Source organism: Pelecanus crispus, chromosome 9 (assembly GCF_030463565.1).
Source record: "Pelecanus crispus isolate bPelCri1 chromosome 9, bPelCri1.pri, whole genome shotgun sequence".
Taxonomy (NCBI): Eukaryota; Metazoa; Chordata; class Aves; order Pelecaniformes; family Pelecanidae; genus Pelecanus; species Pelecanus crispus.
Genome location: NC_134651.1, coordinates 39,089,166 through 39,109,922, shown reverse-complemented (window position 1 = coordinate 39,109,922; position 20,757 = coordinate 39,089,166). Strand labels below are relative to the sequence as shown.

Below are 20,757 nucleotides of genomic sequence, written 5' to 3'. Positions count from 1 at the left end.
GCAAGAAACTGCTAAGGAGTAGAATTCAAGCATTATATATTCAAGAAAATTCTGCTGACTGCTGCTAGGCAGTGAAGCTGGAATGATTGTGCCAAATCCTGGCCCTTCATGGTAATGCAAGTGGAATTTCCCCCAAAGCAAACCAGTGTCAGAGAGAAAACCCAGGGGACAAGACAGAACATTTGAAAATACAGCCCAGGCATTAAAAAAGGCAAATAGGCTTTAACTAGTTAAATTACAGAATACACAAATATCCCAGAATTACGTAAAAGCCTGATCCTGCAGTCTTCGGATAGGGAAAACAATGAGTTTAACTGACTCTAATACTGCAGAATCATCAATATAGTCAAGAAGAAGCAACTGGGTCATTCTGTCTCAGACACTTGCATACTGCAGAACTACTTGGCTGTTCTTGCTACTATTTCGTTCCTGCTAATGTCTTATTTAACCCACTCAGGATAGTTGTCATTCTGAAAATGTGCAAAATATATTAAATTTTAACTACATCATGTAAAAATACATGTATTTGTGCAGATTTTTCGAAGTGACTAGGATCTGAATGTATAGGGCAACAGAACACGACTCAAAGCCCAATTTAAAGAAAGTATGTTTTGAGCAGGCATCAACAGAGAGACTGAAAAGCAAGGGAAAAGCATAGGTTTTTTTTAGATGTTGAGTGGACTAAATGCAATGTGAATTTATCTGCAAACCATCTGTGATTTCTGGTATTTTTTGATGCCTTCACAGCTCTAATTTTAAGCAGTTATGTAGCCTTTAAATAATGATACTTTCTTCCCATTCGGTTTTACATCAGATTCCACACTTGATCACTGAATGTTTAAATAAAAGAAGTGGCTGAGTATACTTCTCTGCAGATTGCACACATACAGAATAAAACAGCAGCCTTTTATTTTTGCAAGTAAAATTTGACATATTTTGGGACAGAATTCCGCATGCATAAAATAACACCATGACTTTTGCTGGGTACGGTTTACTTTTGTATTTTGCTTTACACTTCTCATGTAAATTCAGTGCTGGGATAAGATGTTGAGTTCCCCAGGGACCGAAACTCCAGAAGCAGCACAGCATAACAGCAGATCTCTTTGAATTATCTTCAAACTGATATCAAGGGTGCCAGTTTCACTAGACGAGGGGGAATTGAAGAGTCATAATCCATCCAGTCCTTAGTGGTTCTGCAGACAAATCTGTTACGTGCTGGATTTTCTGTACGCAATGTGGACACTTTATACCCGTAAACTGAAACAAAATCTGGATGAGGAACTGAATAGCCACCTGAAAATTGTAGTTACAGTGACGCCCTAGGGGGACTGGGAGGCCTCCAGGTCTGTTTTCCATACCCCATGATGTGGGGGAAGATCCTTTCGAATGTGAGCCAGGTCGCCTGAGAGCATGAAACAATGCTAAGCTAACTCTATTCATCCCACAGGAAATCTGATAATAACTACATCATTGTCAGCTCAGTTCATTATTTCACTATTTCTTCTGGCAGGAGTGTTCAGGTAAGTTTTTTGCTCACTGTTGTTGGATATAGTGGGAGATTCTGATTCAGGGAACAATAGGAAGGAAATAGCACCGAAGATCAAGGCTCCCCCACATCTGAAAATGTCTTGCCATTCGAACCTTGTCTCAAAGGAGGCAGGACGCATTCCCTTCTCTTGGCAGAAGCCTCAAACATGAGTCAATAATCCCCCAGCTTCTTTTCTGTTTCAATAATGCATCGTGTAGTAAACTCTGTGGCTAATGGAAGACTGAAAACCTGAAAGAAATTAATAGGAATGTAAAAATAGCAAGAATATCTTACCAATTGCACTATTGAGCATCACAATTATTTGAACAACAAAAAAAAAATCAGTTTATAATGTTTATCTGAAGTGCTGTCAAGAATGCAGCAATGAAGTATGAAGAAATGAAGAGGCCCTGCTGATGAATATCAGTCCAGCTTGCCACAGAATAAATATCAGCATTTATCTATCTCAGAGGAAGACAAAGATCGTTTCTTATGATGTCAGTTATTCCAAATGTTGAGTCGTGTCCAGGTATTTCATGAGAGATTATCTGCACTTGGTGTGGAGCCTAATAGTCACCATTAGTTGTCTCTCCTGACAACAAAATTAATTTCTCTTAAATGAGAATGCATTTCTAATGGGGCACTTTCTTCCCTAACAAATTGTTTACAGTACCTCTGCAAGGATCCTGAAATCATCCCTTTTCTTTGATGCTGCTGATTAATTACAGCCCACTTGGTTCTTAGTAGCTGCAATTTGACTAATATTGCCGTAACATACTTTGCTGTGAAAGGTTCATCTTAATTACATGCTCCCCAGTCAAGTTTCTGCTTCAGAAGAGAACTGTACTGCTCTTGTCAAGCTGCATGTGATGCCAGGTTGGATTGTTACTTTTTTTTCCCCCCTTTCTTTCCAAGTGACTTCAGAGCTTATGTACGTTATGAGACTGACAGCACCCAAAATGAAATTCTCTCTTTAGCCCCAGAACAGATCGAGAACTGGCAGCTCACTGCAGTCTTCTCTATTCCATCTCTTAGTCTATCTACATGGCACAGCGCAGCAGTGTGTGGAGATAACTGGACTGGCTGTAGTATCACCGTGTTAGCACGGTGATCTGCCACAGCTAATTAGCAATGCTGAGAGGCAGAGTTTATTAGTCCGGTCAGAATGGTGAGCTAACAGAGCAGGCTGCTTCCAGGACTGCGGTTGCCGTTTGCATCTCTCTACGTGACGCTGCGTTGTGCAGTGTGGATATAACCCATATGCTTTAAATGTGGCCTTTTTTTGGAGGGAGAACACCGGGCCCTTGGACTTCAGGTGGAGAGGACAGAAGATGTCAGCTCTGATGCTTGCTCAGGTGTGGATACATGTCCATATTGGGCCACCCAAATAATTTTGCAGGAGCCCACTCAACAGCTGTCAGATAGTAAGATTTTTGGATGTTTTGAACACCAGCTGCATTCTTGCTTTTATGTTTTGCTAGTGATTTTAAGGCAAAAAGATTTTTATCGGTACCTTGGAGATATCCTGGTTTCACATATTTTACATCCATAATGCCCACTTACAATATACCTATAATGAAGATGAAATTAGCATACTGCCTTGGTTTGGGCAAGCTGCCACTTAAGGAATATTGCTTAAAAGAAAGCAGTGAGCAACTTAGGCAAGGCAATGCCCTACAAATGAGCACACCAAACTATGCAGTCCTTTCCTTCTACATGTGGCAAAACAGGAGGAGGAGTAATAAGAGGAACAGGAACTCCTGCTCTCTTCTTTAGCCATTCTCTTTAGGTGTTGAAGCAGAGTCTGCCTTAACTCCCCATGGAGCCAACGGAGTTCTTAGTGCTCTGAATTGGCCCTTGCCCGTTCAGGAGAACTTGGCTCCTCATTTATGCAAGGAAAAGCAGACTCCTTGAGCAAACAACGTGAATGCCCTCCTTTGACTTTTTAAGCCAAAACTATGCTGTGCTCTTTGCTCTTTAGGGGCAAGTTCCAAATGGTTCCTTATGTATTTATGGGGGTGTTTTTTCAGGCCACTGTTTTGTCATTGCAGTTTAAAAATAGTAAAACAACTGTCAAGCCCTTACACTGTTCCAGGTAGGATGTAAGATCAGAAATCCTTGCACTTGGGCACCACAATGGCAGGGATCTTGGAGATAGTTAAAATAACTGTGGTATTAACAGCTGAAAATATTTGTTTAAAAATAATAAATCTTACATCAGAGGGCAAGAAATGGAAAAGAATCATCCATTTCCAAGGGATAACGTATAAAACAAGTTACAGGCATCTGCAATGTGCACCCAGAGTCTGAACTTTGTAGCGAGAAGAAAAAAGAATAATGCCATGCAGGAACGATCCTTCAGCCTACAAGTATTCCCTTATAATAACACAATACCTTCTTCACCAATCTATTATAGGCTAAGGAAAGGTATTTTATGTCTAACATAACTAGTATTATAGATCCATAAACAGTTTAAGCTGCCAGCCTGGCTGAGATAGTCCTGTCCTTTCTGCCTCTGGCTGCTATTCTTTGATTCGGTGCTTTTTTACATAAAGAACTATTCCTAGCTAGTTCATATTTGTCTTACTAAGTGTGCTCAGTCCATTGCTGATTATTTGAAGTACACCACTATATATTTCACTGTTTATGTAGGCTGAAATACATTGCTTCAGACTATATTGCTTCCAGGTTTGCTTTACCTCTGCGCTTAGATACAGCAGCATTACTAAGCTTAAGAGAAGTAGAACCGCAGCGTTTTCATTTTCTCATTCTTCATGCTAAGTAATAGGGTTTCACTTATCAATACCTTGCATGTTGTCTGAGAACATTTAATTGATCGGATGCAATTTTCAGCATCTGTTGCTTGATAGACAGAAACGTGTCACTGAGTGGGAGGGCGAAGCCTCGCTTCACTTGGCCACTGACACATCTGCCAGTCCTTGTTGTATTCATTTCCATTTTACATATTAAAAAAAAGCACTCATGACTAAAGGACCTGACTGTGTGGATTGTGCTTACTGAATTTAATTAATACCTTTATGAAAGAGGTTGTTATTTACTTTAGAAGTTGAGAAAACAAAAAACGTAGCCCAGCGCCGCAATTTTCTCTGTTGGGAGTGACTATCACCCTGCGCAGCGCTTCATTTGTTTTAGCTCTGTCTGTTTTAGCTGCACTCTAAGGGTGAAAAGAGCTGGCGTGGCATCGGAAACACAAGCACCTCCTACAAAATGCTACTAGTACTACTTAGCGCTATGACAGCAGTCTCGAACTTTGCGGTGCTTTGCAAAGACTCGATAATGAAGGCCGGGTTCTCGTCCTGTTGATCTCAGCAGTAATCACGACTGAGACATGAACTGTAACATGGGGCCCAACCTTAAAATCTGAATTCAGTCTGTCCATGAGCATAAGGCTTATAGAAACACCCTTGCCTGCTTAAAGCTAAGCACATTTGCAGCAGGACGGGGGCCCTGGATTCCTATTTTAAACAGTTTTATTTCTGGCTCTACGCACTTTGGCACTTTGGGACATGGTTTAGTAGGCATGGTGGTGTTGGGTTGCTGGTTGGACTACATGATCTTAGAAGTCTTTTCCAACCTTAATGATTCTATTCTAGTTTTACTTTCATTAAAAAATAATCCAGCCGCCAAGCCAGGAAACATGAAATTATTACTTTACCCTTAACTGGTTTAGTGGTGGACTTGGTGGTGTAGGTTAATGGTTGGACTGGGTGATCTTAAAGGTCTTTTCCAACCTAAACGATTCTGTGATTCTATGCCTGGAAAAATCCATATAGAGCATCCGGAGGAGGGAATAGAGCCTGTATTATGGGCAGAGGATGATGCACGGCACAGGACAATAGAAGAAAAGGGGACATTTGGCTGGAAAGGATTGTTCTGAGGAAGGAGAGAGGCATTTTAGAGATGCACATGCCAGTGCTCGTTTCCTTTGCCCCTGGCTGCCGCCCCGGGGCCGGGCCGACGTCTCCTCAGCCGCTCCTGTCGCAGGGGCAGACCCGCCTTTGCCGAAGGAATCCCTGAGGTTAGCAAAAGAGGATAAAAGGCTTCCAAGTGACCCGTCGTGGCGGTCAACCGGCCCCCCCCGCCCGGCGCAGCCCCTGAGGGAAGCGCCGCTTCCCGCCCGGGCCCGCCGCCGCCCCCCTCAGAGCCCGGACTCCATTTCCCAGCGTGCCCCGGGCGCCGCGGCCTCGCCGCGCTCCTCACGGGCCGCCGGGCGGAGGCCGGGCCCGGCCGGCCAAGATGGCGGAGGGGGTGCTGAGCCCCGGGGTGAACCTGGAGGCCTTCTCCCAGGCCATCGCCGCTATCCAGGCGCTGCGCTCCAGCGTGACGCGGGTCTTCGACTGCCTGAAGGATGGGATGCGGAACAAGGAGACCCTGGAGGGCCGCGAGAAAGGCTTCGTGGCCGCCTTCCAGGAGAGCCTGCACTCCGTCAGCCGCGACCTGGGGTGAGCAGCCGGCCCTCAGGGAGGGGGCTTCCACCCGCGTCGGGGTGCAGCCGGGCCCCCGGCCCCGGCCCTGCGGTGGCGGCGCGGCGGGGAGGGGGCGTCTCGGGGTCCCCCCCGGGCCTGTCCCCTCGCAGGGGCCCGGCGGCGCCGATTCCACTCCCGGAGAAAGTTTTAGGCAAATAAATGCGAAAACGCTGCGGTTTATTCCTTCCAGCATCGTGCGCGTTATGCCTCCGTGGTGTTTCATTCCAGAGCCTCTAAAGGGATGAGTGCTGCTCGTAATGGTTACCTGGTTTTTGTTCTTGTTTTGTTTTAAAAAAGGAGCTGTCGGTGGGATTGCCTTGGCAAGCGGAATGCTTTTGGTTGCAGAGAGATTTTTCTCTGTTTTCTGAAGTTTTTAAAAACAAAAAAATCAAAAATAATCACTTTTTAGGCTCTGACTATTCAGTTGCTTGCAAGCGGTTCAAGAATGACCATTTTATTACCAAAACTTGTAAGGCTGGAACGTTATTACGCGTTCAGTATAGTTGTTTAGTGCCAGCAGGTGTGTTTCAGGTAAGTAGAGACAAACTGTTGAGGCTGATGGTCCGTGTGGATCCTGTGGACTGTTGGGTGCAGTTGTGTCCTCCTGGGAGCCATCAGTGCTGCCCAGGGAGGTGTCCAAGGGCAGGGCATGCTCATAACCACCCTTTCCCAGCACATCTTCTGGCCTCCTGAGATTTAGGGTTCAGGGCCTTGCGTACAAGAATTTGCTTCTTGCTGGCTGATAGGCCTTGCTGATTTTTAGTTCTGATTGTGGTCATATAAATTGTTACCTACTTCTTCCCTTCTATGGGGAAAGATGGTAAATAATCATTCTTATGAATGATGTTGTACACAGCTTTATAGACTTCTGTTGTACCCCTTTGGTTTGTATTGTTTTGAAGGTGAGGAGGCTTCATGATTCCCTACATGGAAGCTGTGCCGTGCCTTTGATCATCTTGCTTGTCTTGCGTGGTAGCTTTTTAAAGAATTACCTAGTACAACCCTGAAATCTTGTTCCCAAACAATAATAGATAGCAATTGGCTCTGACCTATCTTGTCTTGTGTGTAGTATTTTACACTCCCCTACTTTGGAGTTTATCATGCAGTATTTCAGTGCTGCAAAGTTCTTGTGTGATTCTTTGCGGTCAGTCCCTGTCCTTACTGCCGTACCTGAGAGTAGTTTCATTACCAAACTTCACCGGTTCCTTTTTCACGCTCTCTTCCGCACCATTAGTGGATGCGCTTATCAGTGACCATTTATTTCCTGATTCCTTGCAAGATACCTTTTTCTTAATATTTTGGAGTATATTTAATTTGTCTTTTTTGAAACGTAATTGCCCCCAAATATTGTAATTTGTATAGCATCTAAGTGTTACATGTTCTGTTACATGTTTGGTAAGCACAGATTTCAAGTAGCAAGGGAATACTCAAAGATGGATTGAAGTTAACTGTATCAGTGGACTTTGGCTCACGTTGTAAAAGTATTGACTGGGATCCCTGTTCAACAAATCCTTAGTTGTTATGTCTATTCACATTCATTTTATTGGATTCTTTTGTCAAAAAATATTAAGCTCATTCATGATTGTTCACAGCACCAGAGGCTTAGAAAGAATGTAGGCCATGGGAGCTTGAAGGAATGGTGATTAATAAAGGAGAATTTTGTGGTAGTAAAGTGAGGAAGTCTCTTAACTGTCAGTTCCCTGATTGATGGAGCTTATTTTTGTAACCTTCATTAAATGCAAATTGAGCTATTTGGGATTTTTCTTTACAGAGATTTTCAGAAGTCACCCTTTGAAGGGTCTAAATCCTGCTTTTAATCTAGTGGAAGTTCCGAAGTTCAGAGTAGGATGTAACAGTCAGAAGTCAAAAGCAAAGGCACCTGATTAGTCATGTCACTTAAAAAACTGCTGTTTATGTCTGTGCAAAGTAGCCAGTCTTCCACAGCTGATTAATACAAGTTTTAAAAATTGCTTAACTTTTGTTATTATTAAATGTAGTGTCTGACAAATGAGATATGAAGCAATAATAGATCATTTCACAGTGAGCTTTTTTTCATGGGAAAAGTGTGCTTACTGTGCTTTAGTTGAGTCTTTTATAGGCATCTAGAAATGTGCAGATTGCACGTGGAAAACAGAAGATGCTTCATTGCCCTGAGAACTTGGAATGTGTATACTTGCTGAAGGTAATCACAGACTTTGCAGGACCATCTCCAGGCTCAGGACTAATGCAAGTTCTTCTATATATTTATATGGGGACAATTTTAATTTCTAGATCTTTCATGAAATGGTGAGGCATCTGCCTGCTTGATGGGTAAAATACTAGAAATATTTTTGCAGCCAATGCTCAAGTCAGAATTTTGAAGTTTCTGAGGGTGTGCGTTGCTCAGAAGACGCCCTGGATTCTGGAAGTGCTTGTGAACAGGACCCACCATAGTTTGAATCTTTCCAGGTTGTCTTACAAAGATTCTTGACTTGTACTTTCTCTCCCTAGAAGCACTGAGCTTGGTGACTAACAGACCACTTTGAATTGCTTGGGTAATGACAGTGATTAAGTTGGGTTTTTTTAAATCGAATTTGGCAGGTATTTAAAACTCACACAGATACTAAATTTGAGTTCATGCATGATTGCTGTCCCTGCAGGAGGATTGTACATCTCAGATACCTGTGTCTGCAGATCTGACTTTAAAAACAATGCTATTCTGTTTTCTTTCAGTGAACTGGAGCGTCTGAGCAACCTAGTTGGTAAACCGTCTGAGAATCATCCCCTGCACAATAGTGGACTGTTGAGTCTAGATCCTGTTCAGGACAAGACACCTCTTTACAGCCAACTTCTTCAAGCCTACAAATGGTCAAATAAGGTAAGAGAATACATCAATGTAATTTAGTTGTATATTTGTAGAGAATGTTTGATTTGTGATATAGCAGACCTTTGAGTGTTTGAGACTGCCAAAATTGTTGAGTTTGTTGTGAAGTTGAGAAGCATAATATGTAATGTACTGTATGTAATGTAATGTACTTTTAAGGGTAAAAATGGTGCTTTGATTGAGAGGAGACTTCTCTGCGATACTGAGGTGTGCCCTTGTTTTTCAAAGGGGGTGTTAACTCCCAAGCAGAATAATCATAGAATGGTTTGGGTTGGAAGGGACCTTTATCACCTAGTTCCAACCCTCCTGCTATGGGCAGGGACACCTTCCACTAGGCTGGGTTGCTCAAAGCCCCATCCAACCCGGCCTTGAACACTTCCAGGGATGGAGCATCCACATCTTGTCTGGGCAACCTGTTCCAGTGGCTCACCACCCTCAGAGTGAAGAATTTCTTCCTTATATCTCACCTCAATCTACCCTCTTTCAGTTTAAAGCCATTACCCCTTGTCCTGTCACTACATGCCCTTGCAAAAAGCCCCTCTCCAGCTTTCCTGTGGGCCTCCTTCAGGTACTGGAAGGCTGCTGTAAGGTCTCCCTGGAGCCTTCTCTTCTCCAGGCTGAACAACCCCAACTCTCTCAGCCTGTCTTCATAGGAGAGGTGCTCCAGCCCTCAGATCATCTTCATGGCCCTCCTCTGGACCCGCTCCAACAGGTCCATGTCCTTCTTACGTTGGGGGCCCTCGAGCTGAACGCAGTGCTCCAGAGAGCGGAGTAGAAGGGGAGAATCATTTCCCTTGACCTGTGGGTCACGCTTCTTTTGATGCAGCCCAGGACACTGTTGGCTTTCTGGACTGCAAGTGCACATTGCCGGGTCACATTGAGCTTTTCATCAACCAAAACCCCTACATCCTTCTTCTCAGGGCTGCTCTCAATCCATTCTCTGCCCAGCCTGTATTTATGTTTGGGATTGCCCCGACCCATGTGCAGGACCTTGCACTTGGCCTTGTTGAACTTCATGAGGTTTGCACAGGCCCACCTCTCAAGCCCATCGAGGTCGCTCTGGATGGCATCCCTTCCCTCCAGCGTGTCGACTGCACCACGCAGCTTGGTGTCACCAGCAGACTTGCTGAGGGTGTGTGCAAATCCCCCTGTCCATGTTGCTGACAAAGATGTTAAACAGTGCCGGTCCCAGTACGAACCTGTGAGGAATGCCACTCGTCACTGGTCTCCACTTGGACACCAAGCCATTGACCGCAACTCTTTGAATGTGACCATCCCATGTTAGCTGTTTAGCATCTTATGTAGATATAAAAATACATTGCGTCCTTGCATCTGGCGGTAAACACTGTAGCAGAGGGCACTGGGATATTAGAGCAGAGAATCAAGAGCTTATGTCATCTCCAAACCTATTTCTGGGAAAGAAACATATAGGGAAGTTGTCATCGTCAGAAATCTTGATGCCTTTCCATACCATTTGCTGCTGCTAAAAAACATTTGCACCTGGTCTCAGAAGTAACTTCGTATTCCCCAGCTTTAGCGTGCCTAGTGTTCTCAGATTGTATATATTGCATTGAATTTTAATTAATGTTAAAAAAAAAGGCAGATAATGCAGGTTTTTACATTTTTAAAAAATTGTTTTTTGTTGAAAGAAGCTTCTTTCTCGTGAGCATAATTCAGTTCCATAAACCTGTATGCTGACTATATCTAGAGACGGAAATTGGATAGGTATCTTTCCTTCTCTGCTCTGAATATAGTCTACTTGTGGGTCAAAAATACTCCTTTCCTCACATGTGATTTTGTTAAATAAGTAAACATTGCATAATTGCAATTATTACTGGTCTCTGTCTGAGCACCATTATGTTTCAGGTTGCCTGTTCCCATCCTGAATTTTTTGAGCATGGTTATTACTTTTTATGGAAATATTTAAATGAATACATATTTAAAAGCTTTCTTAAAATTCTTTGAAATACTATAAGCTGTTACAAAATGTAAAAGATGGATTCATTTGTTGTGACGATTATTACTAGTGAGAGATTCCAGAGTTGTAGCTTTTAACAGCCTTATACAAGACAGCAGGAGTAAGCAAGAATAATAAATCTGAAAATATTTAGGGCATTAAAAGAAACAATTTCACTTTAAATTATTTATTGCGATACGTGAGCAAGGAAGACTTTCAGACTACACAAGTACTTCATAGGCAAATTCTTGTTATACATTGAGCCAACCAATCTAATATTATTCAGATTTAAAATACAATACTACAATAATGTTTGTATGAGTACCACAATGATGTTTGTACAGTCGCTTTTCAGAATACAAACATGTGTTAACATCTTTTAAAATCAGTAGAATTCAGCATTGAGAGAAATTTGGTATGGTTGGAAAATGGGGGACAGGAAGGATTTTTAAGTAGCGATTGATTAATTGAGAAAATGTTTCACATTTGCTTGTGTTTCTTGCTGTTAGCAGCAGATTATTGGCACTGAAGAAAAAATAATTCATTTGCTACTTCCAGAAAAACATAAAACCATCTAACATTTCTACATGAAAACTTCTAAACTTGTAATGCAGTTAAATCTTCAGTGATTTAATTACTTCTTTAGGTTATTATCAGAGTATACTGAGCTAGTAATGAAATAGCTTTGTCAGAGTTGTTCTAATGGAGTTTTTTATTAACTTAGAGTGTTACGGAGCTTTGAAGAGCAGTTTTTTGTAATACTGGGTTCTGATGTCAGAAAGCAGAAGGTTTTAGCATCCTATGCACTCATATACACAGTTAAATGTTCCAGGAGAAAAACTATTATTTTTCTTTTGTCTCTATTGTCTTTGACTTCCGTTTTACAGCTAAAATAAAAGATACTGTTTAAGTTGTATTTAAATAGCTACTTTCTACCTAATGGTTCTTCTGAACTTTACTAGCACCCTTTCTAGGGTTTGCAGTAACCAGCAGGCATGGATAGGTTGCCCCTGTTTCTAACAGCAGATGTGTTGCTTGTGTGAGGGTATTAGCTGCTGGATTTACCAGGAGCAGCAAAGACCCTATTGATACATGTGTATATTGCTGCTTAATTCTTCATTGCTAAATACGCTTCTTGAATAAGTGTTATTTCATTACATCTTTTGGCTGCCTTCTGTTTTTACTATGTGTGTCTGGTGTTTTCTGTTGCTTCGAAGGGAGGATTTAGATGTGGTGATGTGTCAATACACTTTATGTCTGTCCGCATTTAATTTTTAATTTGTGATCCCTTTGTGGCTTGCTTGCTTGTATTTTTGATGAGCTGAGATAAGGGCATTTTCCTCTCTCTTTGATTGTTCATGCATTACTGATGGCATGAATAGCCACACGGCTGCCAGGGGAGGATAGATGGAGCAGTTTCGGGGCTACGGTGCAGTTCAAAAAGGATGACAATGAAATACAGGGAAAATGAGTACACAGACTTTGTGTTGCATGTTTCAGTGCATTTTGTTTGTTTTTAAAACATGGGGAGGCTGGTAGTAGTAGCTTCTAGGACAGGGATTATTAAGGTTGGTAGTAATAGCTGGGCTATCTCATGAGAAGCAAATTATTGTTCAGTATATGAAAGCGCTATACATACTACTATATATTTAAAAAAAAAATCTTTCCATTATTTTTTTATCTAAAATTGAAAGAACAATTAGAGGTCTGAAGTGGTAACTCTTAAAAAAACCCAAAACACCAAAAACCCAAACCAAAAAAACCCCAGCACTTCAAAAGTTACCCTATATAATAGTCTGTTTAAAAGCTGCGGTTTTTAGTTGGTCCACTTATATCAGTATTTCTGCTTTGGAAATTATTGTCTCAGCCAGTTTTTGGAGAATATAGTGACAGTAACCTTCCAAATACCATAAACCACATGAAGCTCTTTAAAGCATAGTACTACCAAATTGGTTCTTTTTTTTTTAGTGTATGAATGTACCTAAAACTTAAGCAGTTTTGTAAATCTGGAGGTGGATCATATCTACCTTTTGGACTCTTTCTGGCAAAATTGGTTGCACAAGTAATAGCTTGCTTAGTTTTGTTTTCTTACGTTTCAACTGAGGGGGTATTAATCATCATTCCTTGTGGTTCATGAGATACAGGGTGTTAGAACAGTTACTTATATTTGCAGCTTTGTTTTGATGCTGGGTCAAGCAAATGCCCAGTTTTGATCTGGTCTTGGATGCATGGACAAGCTTTTTGGGTTAAGTCGCAGTGCTGGGTGGGAAGTGCAGTGAAGATCATGCTCACAGGCATAAATAGAAAATTTTAAGATATGAATGTTAACATAGGAGATTAGACTTACCTGACACTTTTCAGCTTGTTTTATTTACCACTTTTAATATGTGTAGCTGTGGCTGGTTATATGTTGTGAGGAGAATCATTTTTAGGTGCAAATTTAATGACCTAACTCTTTGGTTTAGTGCAGTAGAGATTAATTGCATTTAATTGTGATTTCAGAGATATTTGCCCCAAACCTTATTTTACTGCTCCTGTGAGTCACAACACTAGTTCCTCTTAAGTTTCCCGGCTCCAGGGGTACAGAAAAGTACAGTAGGAAAAATGAAAACTTTCCTTACAGAAGTCTGTTATCTTGGCAGGGCTTGTTATTTATTAGCACCTGCTATCCTGATATTTACTTGCTGTAGTTTACCCAATAGTTTTGCAGATGGTAAAGTTGTCCATATAATGGAAGCAGCTGTTTGGGAGCACAGCAGCTTGTCAAATGCATTAATTACATACGCAGGCAGCTGTAAAGGAACTTTACTTTTCCAGGTGTTTAACAGAGCTTACAAGCTATAGCTGAAAAACACAGGAAGTTTGAGTTGATCTTATTGCAAGCAAGAGCCAAATGGTTTTTCTTCTTTGCTTTAGCTGCTTTTGTGTATCGGTAGAAATCATACAAGTAAATTACTTTGCTGACTGTGGGGTGCATGGAGGCATGTAGTAGCCATGGAACAGTATTTAGGTCTAGTTGATAATTTCCCCCCACCCCCCACCCCACCCCCCTTCAATTTTATTTAAGAAAAGGGGTTTTCTTCATTACAATTGAAGTGCTTTTTCCCAGATGGATCCATATGTGCCCTCTAATTTAATACTGAAGATATAATATTAGATAAAATGAAAATGAGCTATCATTCTGTATGGGTAATGCAGATGAAGTATTATCAGTAAGCTATGAAGTTTGTAGAAATCAGTAGGGTTTTTTTTCATGTGGACTGCCTCTGGTTAATAATTGTAGTTGAATTCTGGTTTTAGCAGTTTTGTACACCCTAGCTGTTGAGGTTTTTTTGTAATATGATTGTTGTGGCTGAGCAGCTGAAATGTAAGATGACAGTAGCAGTCTGAAGGGTTTCTGGTTTATATGTGCGTGGCCTGATACTCCTTGGAAGAGTCAGGACTGGACCTGTAGCGTGCTGCTGCCTTACCTCTCGTTACCAGGTGCTTGTTTCTTGCATTATACCGGAATTCAAGGGAAACTACCACAGCCCAAGTGAAAATACTGTCTTCTAGAAGTTGTCTTTCCTTCCCACCACCCACTGCAGTAAAGAGTTTGTTTTCAGATTTTCAAATAATATTATTAACAGCAGTACCACTGTATTAACAGGTATAAGGTTAGATGAAAGGAATTTTTAAAAGTCACTTACTAGACTGAAATACTGATTACGTTTTGATTTTTAAAAAAAAGATATGTGACCTCATTTGTGACAGATCACTGGAAGAGCGTGCTTCTGCTGCTCTTCAGGACACTTCTATAACAAATGCCCTTACACTGGCCTGCCTTGTTCCTGGGTGCTTCTTGTTTTCTGCAGTAGGTGAGACCATGATCTCATGAATAAGAGCATCATTTACTAAGCGGCTGTGCGTTTCCTGATACCCGTTCTCAATACTGGGTGATAAAGGGGTTTTGTGGGGGGAAAAAATACTTGATGAAGTCGTGAAACCAATATTCTATACTTATCCATGTATGAAATATTTAATAAAGCTTGTGATGGTGTGGTTGCCTGATCCAGCTACAGCAATGCTGGCAGTCAGGGTAGATGCAGGTTTTTGGAATCCAGGAGATTGAACTCATTCTTCGAGTGGGATAAACTTTTTGTTTTCCATCTGCTGCTTTAGTGAGGTTAGTTATTGCCTGTAGTGTGCATTTGTTCATCCTCTTTGCCCTTGGCAAAGCATTTGTATACCCCAGCCCTGTGCATGCCTGCGGCAGTGTCGGTTAAGGTGTTTCCATTGACTCCAGTGGAACAGAAAATATGTCCACTGAGCAAGGCAGCTGCTTTCGTAGGGCAAGTTTCCCCTCTCTTAATGGGGTGCTGCCAAGTAGTTCATGCCCAACATTGAAGCTTTAATCGCTGGTAGAGATTTTTTGCTTATTTGCTTTTGTTTGTTTATTTGAAGGGTATATGCAAAATGGATCAACTACCAAACCAATGCTATAGAATTACTCTTTCTACCAGACTTAAGAAACACTGAGCTTGTTGGATAGCAGCAAACTAAGTCTTCCCTGAGTTGCTGAGGGATAGCAGTATTAGCAGTTTACTTGCCCAAGTGAAAATACTGTCTTCTAGAAGTTGTCTTTCCTTTCCCCCCGCCCTCCATTGCAATAAAGAGTTTGTTTTCAGACTTTCAAATAATATTATTAACAGCAGTAGAAGTGGAGGAAATTTAGAACAATTGTAGTCTTGAACAGGTGATTTTATTTAAAATTTTTTCCTTGATTTTTAACTTCACTGAAGTGCAGTGTTGTGTGCTCTGTTATTTTCAGTTGCATTTGTCTGTTTGCTATACTCCAGCAGTTCTGTAGTTTGAACCAATGTGCGCAGGTTTACGTGAGTATTGGTGGTATTGTTTTATCATTGTGAGATGGTACTTAAAAAACATGATAACCGTGTGTTTGGACAGACTGTTATCTACCACTTCAAGCAGAAAGCAAAAAATCAACTTTTCTGACTTTGTGACTCTCTGGGTGAGTAGGATTTAGATCAAATTATTAAATTTACTCATGTGTGAAAAGAAGATTATGGCAACTTGCATAAACTTCACAGTATCAGTGTATTGTAAATATTCCAAGTGAACAAAGCTGGACAGTTGTCATAATTTTTTTTAAAAGTAATATGCTGGCAAATACAAAATGAAAAAAAAAAATTACTGTTCATCTGCATGTTGAAATACACTAAAAATATTTGGATTTAAATTTGTTACGTTGTAGCTACCTCTTGTTTTTACATAAATTTAAAATTGAACTGTTGAGATAATTACCATTACTGAGTTAAAATTATTTTCTGTCACATGACAGAATTGAAAAGGTATATATAGTTTTTGTTTATTAAATTATTTTGATGTGTTCCCTGATAAATTATTTGTATAAATTGTGTTTGTTCTAGGTCTCAAAAAAAGAAATCAATAGAGGCTGTAGAGAAAGTCCAGACTTGTTACGACTGCCCTTGGTAGCTTAGTGTTGATTAGACACAAATGTTGAGTTTAATGACAGTAAATGACATCAAATGTTAACCATAATAGTAGAGGAACAGTGTTGAAGTAGGTTTTTTTCTTTTTGTTGTTGTTCAACTTGATTGTAAAACAAAGTGTTCATTCCAAGGAACATTAATTTTAAATTTTGGATGCGCTCAAACATTTTGAATTTAATGTAGTTTTACAGTAGCACGGACAGTGTAACTGAATTATTATGTTGGCAGTTCTTTGGAAGTTCAGGCAGATGGCCAAGATTTTGTCCTTTCAGGACTTTATTACAACACTGCATTTTTGTAGAAAAATTGTGACATACTGTTGTGTATGGAGATCCAGCTTATTCTGCTGATATTTCATCCACCCAAATTGGGACACATCTTCCTGTCAGGTGTGCTGTAATATCAGTGACAGATGTGTGGCATTGAGGAAAACTGTATCATGGTAACTGGATCATGTGCTTGCCCAATGCTTCTGGAGGTTGCTTTTGAAGATCCCCTGTGCTTGCTGGGGTAAGAGTGGGAAGGTTAGTGGTGCAGCTTGAGATACTGGTATTCTCAGTGAGCAGGAGCTCTAAAGAAGTCACTTTAAGAAAAGGTTTGAAGTGACCAAAATCCCTTGGTTTGCTCACAGAAGGGAACAAACCAAAAAATAAAATAACATTTTAATGGAAGCAAAGTGACAAGTCCCTACAAGGGTATCTCTGTTGCACTCTGAAGAGCACATTTTAATCTGCTTTGTAAGAGCAGAATCGGTGCTTCATAGAGGGAGCCGGAGTGGAAAGGCTCTTAGGGATTACCGGCTGTGGACTCCTTTCCTGGGCAGATAAGCCATGGGAGTTTATATTGCTGTCACTGGAGACATGAATGATGCACAAACTGGTGTTTTCTTGTACGCGGGGCACAAAATAGGAGCTGGGCCACTTGGATTCTATTCTTGCTTTTCTTATTAATTTTTGTTGTAACCTTGAACAGGATGCGTGAATTTTCTGTGCCTCATTTTTCTTACGGGTAAAATAGGATAATAATACTTAACCTAGTTCTTGGGAGAGTTTCTAGTCTAAATGTGTCTCAAGTGCATTGGGTTCTTTGGACAGAAATGCTTTGTAGATGCCAAGTATTATACAGCTAGTGACTAATGTTGTTTGCCTGGCAGTCTGGAAAAATGCCCTTTATGGGCTTTTAATTTTGTGTGATTTTAGGCAAATGTTTTGGTGAAATGCCCTTGCTGTTCAGAATTACATTAATTTTTTTTTCTTTTTTTAAATATGACTAGGAAACAGGTGGTTACCTCTTTGCCTCCAACTGCCATAGTTATTAATTATTGCTCAGTTGTCTGCCTGGAGAATACTGAGTTTTATTATTGCAGAGTAGATTTTTAGTGACCAACTATGACAGGGGTGGCAAATTCAGGTAGTGTGCAAATTATCCTTGATGTTACAGTGCTGCGGAAAAAGCACTGGAAAAGCTATGAGGAGGAAAAAAGAGCTGGTTCCAAAATGTAAGGGGGCGGGGGCAGGAATTACAATAGTCTATGTATACCTTACTGGAGAAGGGAAAAGGTGGGACAGGAAATTTTTCTAAGGGTCTCTGAGCTATGCAATGATAGTTTAATTTTTAAAAAAAGTGAATATAGCAAGAGGGCAAAATAGTAAAAACAGTGAAAACCATAATGAAAACGGGGAAGCTTATAATAATAGCAACAGTAAAAGTAAAGGCAGAATCACCAACTGTGTGTTGGGTGGGTTTTATTCTCCCTAGAGATCCTGCCTAAAGCAGCATCTGAGGGTGTTGGAGATGGATAACACCAGTTCTGTCCGTCTTCTTTTTGGCAGGTGCATCTTCCCTCCTCAGCTGGGAGGCCCTGGAATCTGCAGCTCTTGGATTTTCATGTTTCTTTGTCTTTGATTCCTCTGCTGGTTTTGAACAAAAGTCCAACCCAGGGCTATCCTAAGTATTTTATTGTTACCATGTATAACTATAAAAGTGTTTTTGACACCTAATAATTGGAGCAAGAAGAAAATTATCGGTTTCTTTTTTCTTTGCACTGCCGGGAAGATGCTATGGCAGGCGAGAATTTGCCACGTTTGCCACCTCGTTCGTGCCAGTATAATTCCTGTGAAGGTTAGCTGAATTCCATTGACATTTTAGTAGACTGAGTTTAGTTTCTTACTTCAGGAAGAGTGATGACGAGTACCTTTGTCGCTTGAAAAAATAAAAAGAGAAGTAATTAGCCTTTGATTCGGGCTTGTTTGTTATGTAGTTGGATTTTTTTATATCTGTGATCTTCCCAGAATTATAATAGTAATAATTCATACTAGGGTGCTATTGTGAAATAAGGTTACATGTATCCAAACAGAATTTGCCTTTCTTATTGAATTTTGCTAGAACACTTTGTTTCAAAGCTGAAGCAGCCTGAGAGCATGATACGGTGTTTTTTCTATTGTTGTGCCTGGTGTTTGTTGTTATTCAACAGTATTTTTCAAGGCTCTGATGAAAATAATGCTATAAGCTGTACCAGTCTCACTTTTCCTCATTATGGGAAGTGATATATCAATACACACTATTATAAATCACAGCCCCCTTGTCAGCTGGTGGGAATTATTTAATGCTTTGCAACACCTTTATTTGCTAATGAGTGGGTTTTTTTTTTCCCTGTTTCTTTGATAAGTATTAATGTTCTAGCTGTTAGCCTATTTCAGGATGGAAATGATTGATGTTGCTCTATTTTAACCAAAACACTTCTGCCCACTCCTGTTTCTTCTTCCCCTAACTCCTTTTTTTCCTCTGCAAGAACTCTTCATACAGTTCATGTTGGATGGCTGGATCATGTAATTTGTAAGTTAGTGATCACTTTCCCTTTCTAAGCTGTATAATGTGGTCATCAAACCAAATTGGTTAAAACTGCATTGCTTTGTATTAATAACAGACTTTCAATCAGACTAAGCCATGCACAGAAAGACAATACATAGCTGAGTAAGTCATGGTACAACCATTAGATCGGCAGAAAAGGCTTTACTTTTAGAAGTTGAAAATACAACAAAGTATAACTGGAAATCCATGTTGTCTAGGGTTTCGTTGAAGAGTATGTAGGACTGCAGAACAAAAAGCATTGTAAGAAACCCTTGGACCCAGCACTCCTTTGAATTTCATATTTGTCTACTATCTCAGCTCTTGGTGGCTCAGACTGATTTGCTACTGGTGATGAAAGCCTGACTTACCTTTCAGTGAATGATGCCACCATGAAAGCACAGAGGATGTTTTCAGAGACTCAGACTTGTGTCTCACTTTTTCTTTGAGGCAAATTAGAAATGTTTGTAAAGCGTTTGGGGACCTTCATATGAAGGGCATTCAAGGAATACGAACAGTAATATAAAATAACTGATACAGGTGATAAGCATCCCATTGGTATTCTTTATATGGGAAAGATTTTTTTTTTTAATAGCTTCTAGAGGAAATAAAATAAAATGGAAAATTTAATGATGTCACCCTGTTGCTCCCTACTATTGTCGTTGTCAGGTCATTTTGTGTGACTGTTTGTTTTTTTTAATGCAGAAGTGCGCTCATCTCTCTAATCTTTTTTGGAGTTCTCTTTTGGAGTTACTAAAGTTGGCCCCCTCAGAGAGTTCACAGAGTGATTTAATTGTTTGAATTGCATATAAGCAATACTCCATTCTTCCCCATTGTATCGTAATCAGATACTGTTGATAACTTGGCTACAAAACATGGAAATCACCTAAAAGCTAATAAAATTGAAAATAGTCTGTATAAGGAGCTGTATATAATCAAGTGCAGTTCAGACCACTGGTTTGGCTACTGCTTTGTGGAAATGTACACTTGGCAAAAATGTGGCAACACTTTTATATTCAGCAGTAGTTAATACTGAGCTTCTGATGCTGAAGGCATGTAACCCAGAAGGTCTATGGTTCTTCTTGAAATCTCTTGCCTCTTGGGATCAATGCATACTAATTTTTATTTTCCTGGGAGGAAAGAATAATCCTGCCCTGCAGGAGTGTTGTTGGTTTGTGGCTCTGATGCTGTAACAATTGAAGAATGTGAATAAGGAATTGCAGACCATGGCATCAGTACCATTACTGTTCAGATCTGTGCCTGGTTTTAACATAGATAGAGGTGTACTGAAAAAGATACGCAGTTGATCTCAGATGACCTTTCAGAGTGAATTTGCTCTTTCCAAAATATTCCTGTTAATAAAATAAAATTTTGCTTGGTAATTTGAAGCTAGTTGTTCTCCTCAAAGCTGTAAGATTTCACTAATAACGTTAAGCAAGCCGTTAAGCAAGTCCACGCTTTGCGGTAGATGTGGTCATTTTACATTCTTCTGAAAATGTTTGCTTTTGCAGGTGAACTTTGTTTCAGATCTGTCTGGATATCTGACCCACCTTTTAGGGATA

At 40.4% G+C, this 20,757-nt stretch overlaps 1 protein-coding gene across 3 annotated transcripts in view; it reads left to right on the top strand.

Moving 5' to 3' along the window:
- The first annotated feature begins 5,782 nt into the window (after window positions 1-5,782).
- Window positions 5,783-20,757, top strand: part of MED27 (mediator complex subunit 27) — a 99,012-nt gene continuing 84,037 nt past the window's right edge. Inside the window, exons 1-2 of one of the 3 annotated variants that reach the window (XM_075716464.1) lie at window positions 5,783-5,991; window positions 8,728-8,872. In XM_075716464.1, coding sequence (XP_075572579.1) covers window positions 5,786-5,991; window positions 8,728-8,872 — 351 coding nt within the window. In that variant the 5' untranslated portion in view covers window positions 5,783-5,785. The remainder of the gene's footprint in view (window positions 5,992-8,727; window positions 8,873-20,757) is intronic. The other 2 variants (XM_075716462.1, XM_075716463.1) reach the window with 2 other exon arrangements.